Genomic DNA, 9,677 nt, shown 5'->3' with positions numbered 1-9,677 from the left:
TCATTTGTTGATACGAAAAAACACTGGTGGTTGATATTAACTTTTGGGGCCTGAAACCAAGCTGATTATGACCAATTAAGTTATATTTATTTCGAAAATTTTGTACACGCTGAGCAAAGCACCTTTCAAAAACTGTATTATTGCATTTAACACCGATATCTGTTAATAGTTTCACAGGTTGGATCGCTCACCACCTTTATACATAGGTATATCCTTTGCAAGCTTCAGTTCGTCAGGGTGCATTGTATTTGCCGATTAATGGTTATATTTCGGATCTTTGGGATGAGTGCTCTTAAGTAGCTCCGCCAACCCAGCTACGCCCCTTCCAAAGTGCCCCTTTGGAACTTTGAAACATCTCAACGTCCAACTGCGCTTCGTGTTAGGACTGTGTGCAACTCGAATTACTCAGCGTTAGGTGCGGTGTGAGAGCAAAAATATCTCACACACATGTTATGTTCTTTTTTTTTCTCGCAAGTCAAACAGGCGGAGGGGAATCCAAACTTGCCCGGAAAAGCAGTGAGAAATTGAAGTGAACCATGTTCTAATCTCCGCTTACAGCAGTGGCAGTTAACCGATACATTTTGTTAGCTACCCCGGTGAGCACGTGTTCACACTCGAATAAAAGTTCACTTTCCTACGTGCTCACCGGCGTAGCTAAAGAAATGTATCAGTTAACTGTCACTGCTGTAAGCGGAGATTAGAACATGGTTCACTTCAATTTCTCACTGCAGTTCTGGGCAAGTTTTGATTCATCTCCGGCTGTCTGACTTGCGAGAAAAAAAAACTTAACATGTGTGTAAAATATTTTTCTCTCACACCGCACCTAACGCTGAGTAATTCGAGTTGCACACTCGCAGTATTCGTGTGTTTTTTCGCGTTTAATTGAATTAAATGCAGTAAAAATAAATTAAACAAGAAGACAGGATGAAAGAAGACAGATATGAAACAGTCACAAGTAAATTAATTCCTGTATTGAAAAGAATAGAGCCTCATAGGTGCGAATCGTCTTTTCTTGGGCTAGTTGGTTTTTCATGCTGTAGGTGTTTGCAGCGCACACGAAACACGGACGAACAGAAACAGCGCTGTGTTTCTTCCCTTTTCTGTCCGTCCGTGTTTCGTGTGCGCTGCAAACACCTACTCATAGGTGCATATGTGCCGTAGAAATCCTTCCCTTCTCGAGTAGTTTTTTAAAGGTATCTATGCATTTAAACATATAAACACGGGTGCAAAGCACGTGTTTTTACTGTCCCGTCATCGTACCCAAGTGCACAAATGCAATTTTTTTTATTATTGTACTTAGTGTAAATATTGTAATTATTCTAATTGACACTGACGGCAAATCTGTTTGGGTAAACTCAGCTTGGGATCGCAGTGGTAAGCCCAACAGATTGGTGGGTGATTTGCTGATGATTCGACGCAGTTTCTACGGCGTAGGTACAAACGACATAATGAGAAGCGCACCATATCTGCTGAGATATGAGCTTATTTTTTATTGTATAATGACTGTCTCAGAAGAACGTGAGATTCTGACTAAGAGCGGTTATAGTTTCGTGCGCCTGTCATATCTGCTTCATTTCTTTGTTATTAAATTCCGCAAAAACGCCGTTAAAGACCGTTTCTCTTTAATTCGAAGCTACTGTGCTTTGCAATCAGAACGGCGCTGGTATTCGTTTGAAACAGCACACTCATCGGCACACAATCCCGGTAAGGCAAAAAAAAAGCACAGGAAAAAAATATTGTTCTTCCAACCTTCCTATCTCTGCAGAAATCGAAAGACAACCTGTGCGGTACAACGTACCCTCCTGCTACTTCATGTTACACCGCATGAAACAAGATGCATCGGAGGAGTATAGGAGCTGCCTCTGTACCCTATACCCATGCACAGATTGGCACCTCTAGCTTGCAGCCTGCTTCTATAAGGCATACTGCTATACCGTGGAACTGGGTTGTTCAATTTGGTCGCTAAGAATCAACTCTCGGCCAAAAATAGTATTCTCTCGGAAATGAGGTTTCAACTTGTCATCTGCTGCGCTTCGCTTCTTTTAACGGGTAAGTGTTTTAACAAGTAACAGGTAAGTTAATGGAGTGGAGCGCACATAGCAGGTTCTCTCAGATCATGAATGGCAGTTTACCAATATCCCTTAAGAGAAAAGTGCAAAACAGCTGTATCTTACCGGTACTCACCTACGGGTAAGAAACGTAGAGGCTAACGAAAAGGGTTCAGCTCAAGTTAAGGACAACGCATCGAGACATGGAAAGAGAAATGATACAGGTAACGTTAAGAGACCAGAAGCGGGTAAAGTTGGTTGAGGGACCAAACGCGAGTTAATGACATCCTAGTCCATATCATGAGGAAGAAATGGGCTTGAGCAGGGCATGTAATGCGAAGGCAAGATAACCGCTGGTCCTTAAGGGTAACGGAGTGGATTCCAAGAGAAGACAATCGTAGCAGAGGGCGACAGAAGGTTAGGTGGGCGGATGAGACTAAGAAGTTCGCAGGCATAGGGTGGGCACAGCTGGCCACGAACAGGATTAATTGGAGAGACTTGCGAGAGGTCACTGCTCTACAGCGAGTGTATTCAGGCTGGTGATTGTGTTTCTATGTGGGGCGAAATGTGTGTCACCGTGCTTTGTGCGTAGTATTAACTTCATCAAAAGGCTTTCTTTTTTTCTAAACGCTGCAGGTGACGCGAGCACAATCAATGACATCGTTACTACTGTAAACACAAAGAAGGTATTCACGAGCAAAGGAAACCCTAGCTGCGACCTCAAAACAGATGGTATAAGATGGCTTAACCACAATGTGACAAAGCTGCGGCTTAGCGGACCAGCTTCGGTGGAAGTTCTTCAAGTGAAATCAGATGCCAAGCACACAAGAGGACTACTTCGGCTGAAAGTGGTGAGCCATGTAGTATTAATAACGGTATTGAATAAAAAATTCGCAAGAATTATACGTACTGTATGTAGTAATTTTCAGTAGCTCCTGTTCATTTTGCATACCACGCCGCCTCTTTGCGGTGTTTTTGTGAAACAGTAAATCCTACGCCCCTTCTGGTATATCTCGTTTTCCGGAACTTTTTTGTATGCTTAAACCAGAGTTGAGCACATATCGCTTTTTAAAAACCTGCTTCAAAAATGTACGGCTAGAAACTATATTTACATTAGGGGCAAGAAAATATGGAATAAGGGCCTATTGTCATACCACATTTCACTTCCAGATCAAAGTGGAATGCGCTATAACAACTGACTTTTGGCTTGAAGAACGCACAAATATTGTTAATGCAAGAATAGGAAGCATGGACATAGAGGTAAAAATTTCCACCGATTCACCGAGAGCACCTCCTAAGATTCTGGTGAGTTCGAGAGTTCGTAAGAACATAAGTGATAGCCTAGAATTGCGGGCCACTCTACTTTATTGCTTGATTTGTTCAGTTATATGTTAAGAAATGGTGCATGTGCATTTTGTAAAACTTCTTGAGAGCAGCGCGTGGCAAGCCAGCTATAATTTGGCTTTCTGTTATTTGTCATTTGTGTTTGAACACAGCTACACAGAGAAAGAGTTTTCGACGATAACGCAGGCGCTCACTTTCAAAAGCCTGCTTCGCTGCCTTCTCACCTTTAAGCGCCAGCGCATGCGGTTAAATCATCTGATAGTGTGTACGCAGAGTGTTTTGGGAGCACTGCAATCGTGGCGCTTAAGCGGAAATACCAGGTGGTATTTTTTATTTCGCCGGCATGTGCAGTGAACGGAAGAAAATCTAATTCTTATTAGACGAAAACTTAGAAGCTGTTCACTTGGGCGTTTTGTGGATCGTTCTACATTTTTCTGATTGCAGTTTTTTGCCTGACTTCGTTGCTTGCGAAGCTGGTTAGCTAATCTTCAGTAATTATGAAACTGACCAAGATACAAAAAATAGGGTGCCTTATTTCTAACAATAGCCACCGACATGTGCTTGATCGAGTCATCTTGCCACGGCATATCTTTATATCTTGCCACGGCATATTTTTAAACCCTAGCTAGACATAGCTGGGACGCCCTGTACGTAGCCTTTCTAGATTACGAATAAGCATTTGACGCATTCGGAATCTCAGCATCTATGCATGCATTTTGGAACCAGGATGTTCCCCCGCACCGGTGCCTCAGTGGTTAGGGCACTGGATTGCTGAGCCCGAGGACGCAGGCTCGATGCCGGTCGCGGCTGCCGCGTTTCGACAGAGGCGAAACGCAAAAGGCGCCCATGTGCTGTGCGATGTCGGTTTACGTTAAATACCACAGATGGTCGAAATTATTCCCGAACCCTCTGCTGAAAATGTCGCTCTTAGGCCATGCCGCTCTCGGATGTCAATACTAAGGCTAAGGTTGCACGGAACCAGGTCCCATAAGACGCGTATGTAAAGCTGGAATGTATCCACACAGGAGACCCATCCTGCACAGTCTTCCTCAGGTAAAGCGATAGAATCTTAATCAGAATGAATGCCAGCGAGGGAGACCCGATCTGTCTATTACTATTTACTGCGAGTTTACAGGAGGCGAATAAACTGGGCTGGAAAGATTTTGGTATCTCTGACTTTCTGGGGATCTTGATTTGCTACTTAACCAAGCGGACGAATTTAAAAAAGTGATACAGAACCGGGAAAGCATAACGGAGGGCTTAAGCATTATTATCAAATATATAAAACGATGCTCAGAAATGTCGGAAGGGCACAGCAAGTCTGGATATCCAGAGAAGCATTGAAAGTAATTGCAAAAGAATGGATCTGCTCAGAACAGGTACTAACCGCAGATCTCTGCTACGGAAGTCAAGAAATAAAGAATAAGAATGATGTAGACAGCCATCAGTAGGTACTCTTAGGTAACGAATAGCAACCCCGTCATATCCCCCAAAAAGAAAGTGTACAATGGTTTTGTATTTCTAGCATTCAGCTGTAAGGCGGAAGTTTTGAGGCTCACGAAAAAGCTTCGAAATGAAGTTGAGAACTGCGCAGTCAGCTATGGAAAGAATGGTTTTTAAGGTTAACAGGGAGGAAGAGGGCTGAAAGGGTCAACAACGAACTCGAGTTCATGACTTCGTTGTTGAAACCAAGTCCTAAATAATTTCAAATTACTAAGACATTGCTAGGTCGTTACTTACTGTTTACTGACACATATTTAGCGCACATAGTAGGCGCTACTATTTTTTTACTGCCACAATCTGGAGTTCAAGTAGTAACCAGCATTTGTACTAATCAAGGTAGGATGCGTAGTAAAGATAACTAGTCGAACAATACATTACAGAGCAGCTAGTAAGGAATATTCAGTGCTATGAAATGCTCCAAACCGTTTTATAACGTTGTCACGTTATGTAAAATATTACCTATGTTATGCACCAAGAGGGCTCCCTGAGAGAACCAAAACCATGCACATGAATCGTACTTCAAAAGAGGAATGTTTACCTCGGATTTTATGTTACACCATTCAAAGGAGGCTGCCAAAAGCTTGGAAGTGGAATTGTTGACTAAGTCTTTATTCTTTGTTACTTCCCTTGACGCAATTGACGCACTTAGGCTGCTACTGATGTTGGTCATAAAACATCTTACGAACAGGAAGAGAGCACCGCAGTCTAACCCTCTCACCACCTGTTTGATTCCCGAAGACGGTTCTAATGTGAAATGAAATTGAAATTGTTGTTTGAAGAAAGCAAACGGCGCTATAATTCTGTAACATCTTGGTAGACACCCGAAACACGCTGTAAGGGAAGAGAGGAAGGTAGGAGTGAAAGAAGAAAGAGAGAAAGAAAAGCCGTAGTGGAGGGCTCCGGAATAATTTCGACCATTTGGGGACATTTAACGCGCACTGACATCGTACCGCACGCATGCGTCTTTTGCGCTGCAGCTCCATCGAAATGCGGCCGTCGTGGCTTGGTTTGAACCAGGGACCTCCAGTACCAAAATCATCATTTTTTAAGTAGTCATACGTTCTAATGTACTCTGATCCTGAAAATATAATACTTTATTGGTTTCTTGTCGGGATTATTACAAAAATTAAGAGAAAGCGGCTTTTGAGAACAGCTTTCCCTGAGCACATGCATTCTTGATGGGTTACAACGTACACAAAGGCTCCATTTTTATTTGGTTCGACATGCTGTAACACGCTGCAAAGTGCATAGAGGTGTGTTCGTCCTAACACAAATAAGGTTTCATCATTTATAATTTACGTGCCCTACACAGCGCATCAGTGTCGTCACTGTCGCTTTGGTCATCATCTGAAGCTCCAGTTCGCAAACGAAGTCAGAGCCACTGTAGCAAACAAATTTTTGCGCATTAGCAATGCTGCTGTCCAAACTTCGCCAATAAGTAGCTCTTTTTCGTGAGAGATCACCGCCGCCGGCACTACTCACGTGTGACGCCAATGTTAAATGACTTGTTAGGCTTAAAATATGAGTTAAAGGCGCCCTCTATGGTTGAAAATTGCAAGTTACGACATACGCAGCCGCCACTCATCTCAGGAGGTGGGAGTAGCACAACATATGGTGAAGCGAGTATGTCTTGTCATCGTGATATTGGTAAAATCTCCCACTACGTGGATAGCTCGAAGGTGGTCGGGTTAAAGGGTAAGTGACAAATACAAGAGGATGATATCGTCACCTACAATCATGAAGCGCAAGTGTTCGAGGGTGGTACAAGACTCGCAAGAGAGAAGTGGCGATTAGGTAGAGTACCGAGGTGGACTCAGTCTCGGTGGCCGTAAGCTGTTGCGAACTTTGCGCAGACTTAGTGGGGCAGCTGCAGTAGGATGTGGCTAAAGGGCAGGCGAAGAGCCCTTTGTCTTCCATTTGGTTTGCCCGAACTGACGATGGTGATCATGCATATGAGGCGGACTCAATTTGTCTAAAACATGGGAAGCAAATTGCATTTGAGCGGATCCACTGCAAGCGCCATGAGAAGGCGCTGGATTTGCATGCCACGTTCTTAACCCAGAATATTAAGGCCCTCTGAACGCGAGTTCGAGAGTGGTTTAGTAAGACCGGTCAACTTGAAGCATCGAAGACAATGCCAGAAATTCCCACCTATGAGCCGAGTATTTCATGAAGCTCAACTCTATTAGTTCTGACCAGATGATCCTCTTAAAGAGCACATGCTGGACATTGGCCAAGTATCTTAGTTTCGGGTCAAGCAGCTGGACCTCGTGTAACAAGGAAGTGATTGGGATTAGGCTAGTTGGAGCAGCATTGTTATGAGAGCGGCGCTGCTGTTACTGACACGTACATACACAACATACATACATACATACATACATACATACATACATACATACATACATACATACATACATACATACATACATACATACATACATACATACATACATACATACATACATACATACATACATACATACATACATACATACATACATACATACATACATACATACATACATACATACATACATACATACATACATACATACATACATACATACATACATACATACATACATACATACATACATACATACATACATACATACATACATACATACATACATACATACATACATACATACATACATACATACATACATACATACATACATACATACATACATACATACATACATACATACATAAATAGGAACAGTTAAGCGTTCTCAGTGCGCTTAATCGTTCCTGCATCTGTCTGTCTGAGCTAGCTGTGTGCGTTTCAATTCAAGCAGCTTAGATCCCGTAAAAAAGTAGCACACGAAACTCTTGATCATGGGCCTAAACCAGCCAACACAGCATAAAGCCTCAACCTTGCATATACGCTTATCTGGCGCCACACACAGTTCACTTCCATGCCAAGAAGATGTTGAATAGGTATTCAGCAACTCCTAAGCCACAAACCAAATGTTAGGAATGTGGCTCATTTGCCATGCATTTCTGTCTTTTAACTAACATTAGTAGCGTGACCTAGTCTAAATAAATTTTCTACTCTTTTCTGACTAGAAACCAGTAAGACTCAGAGCCTTGAATAAGTTTTTTATTTATTTTCGGCATTCTATGTTCGCTCTTCACTTGAGAATGGCAACTTTTCATTGCGATGTCAGCGCAAGTGCAACTTTTGCAGGTCATCAACGTGGAAGACGTCACTATTTCCGAAGTACCTCTCATACTCAGTGGAGTACTAAGCCAAGCTGAAGATTCTCTCAACGAGAGCGGGCCAATGATACAAGAGAGCATCGAAGCTATTGTTAACGCAGCTCTAGGCGCAAAGAAAAGCCCGCACTGCCTGTAAAGCTGGACTTGCCATTGCGCCTTTTTTTTTTACCCCAAACATCTAATTTTTCTTCTCGCATCGATAGGTCATGACTGCAATACGCTTTCATATTAACTATACCCTGCAATTTCTTTCATTATTGGCAACTCAGGGGCATCTAATCAAGAGCTGTACTCTACAAAAGCAACAAACAAAACAAAATGTCAACCATGTTGCCGTAAGCATTAATGTCTTTGCGATATGACTGCTCCGTCAGCATTAGATCTCTGATAACTGTTTCCTGGCTAAATAGCAGAAACATTCCACTTCCTTAGGACTCCGGTGGCTACCGGAAAAGTGGTAAATTAAAGTTTTATGTTCCTGTTCGTGGTCAACATATTTCTGTGAATCACTCAAAGCAGCCGACTTTCATCAGATGAGCCATGAACTATGAGCATTTCCACGAAGAATTAGAAACAGTGGTAACTACAGAACATTTCAGTAAACATGAGCAGCAAAAACCTGTAGTCAGTAAGGAACTCCACAGTTTCTGTCAAAGAAATAAACCTATAACGGGAAAGATATGCGTCACGCCATCAAAATCTGTGATGTGCAGAGTTCTACAGTGTTATCCTATATGCCCCTCTATGTACAGGTTCAATTACTTCCAGTGAAGCACTTGGGAAGGGTTATTTATAATTTTTAAAGTACGACCATTGCGCATATAGTTTTTGCAAACATGTGTTATTAAAATTTTCGGTAAAACTGATTCAGAAAGCTTGCCCAGTTGCGCAGTTACACAGAACAATGTTTAATTCCGGTGTAAATCATATATACAGTGCCTAAAACTTGCTGGCGGTGTGCCTGCTGTGACCTAGTCGGTTTGGGGACAGTCTGCAAGCCCGTGCACTCTTTGTTTTGTATTATAATGTTCATTTGCCGACAAATGTTTAGTTTCAGCTGCAAATAGAGCATCTTCATCTCGCTCAACTGTGCCTTCTATGTTGGGATGTTAAATTACGCTCCAGACAGCAAGTAAACTATCTTGGCTCAAATACAGTTCGGCACACCAGGAAAGATGGGACAGGATCCCTGCTGTAGCGAACTGATGGTTGAACACAAAATCCTCGGACGTACACCGAAGGTATTTGGCCTAGACAAAGGTTATATTTCTGTAATAAACGATTTGCGGTGTACTACGTGGTACGCGTGTACTATGCCATGCAGGAATGCACGCCTACTACGCCACGATTTATTGCCATGTATACAAACAGAACGTTTCCAGTAAAAAAGCTTTCATGTACTTCTGTCTTCGTGCTTGTTTTTCGTGCCGTCGCCCAGAACGCCGTCCAGGTGATGACCTGTGCAAACCTCGCCTGCCGGTCCGGCTTCCGCCGTGGCCAAATGCACAACAGCTTCATGAAACCTGCAGAGCACAATGCGAGAAAGCGAAAGCACCT

The 9,677-nt window shown here is 42.7% G+C and overlaps 1 protein-coding gene across 1 annotated transcript; it reads left to right on the top strand.

Annotated features, from left to right (window-relative positions):
• Positions 1 to 1,905: 1,905 nt before the first annotated feature.
• Positions 1,906 to 9,431, top strand: LOC144104908 (uncharacterized). Its single transcript, XM_077638141.1, has 4 exons — positions 1,906 to 2,049; positions 2,685 to 2,899; positions 3,219 to 3,353; positions 8,089 to 9,431. The coding sequence occupies exons 1-4, from the start codon at positions 2,004 to 2,006 to the stop codon at positions 8,254 to 8,256; spliced, it is 564 nt and encodes a 187-aa protein (XP_077494267.1). The 5' UTR covers positions 1,906 to 2,003; the 3' UTR covers positions 8,257 to 9,431.
• Positions 9,432 to 9,677: the final 246 nt, after the last annotated feature.

This window comes from Amblyomma americanum, chromosome 9 (assembly GCF_052857255.1).
Source record: "Amblyomma americanum isolate KBUSLIRL-KWMA chromosome 9, ASM5285725v1, whole genome shotgun sequence".
Lineage (NCBI taxonomy): Eukaryota > Metazoa > Arthropoda > Arachnida > Ixodida > Ixodidae > Amblyomma > Amblyomma americanum.
Note: the sequence above shows the minus strand (reverse complement) of the source record. Positions and strands in the feature narration are given on the sequence as shown.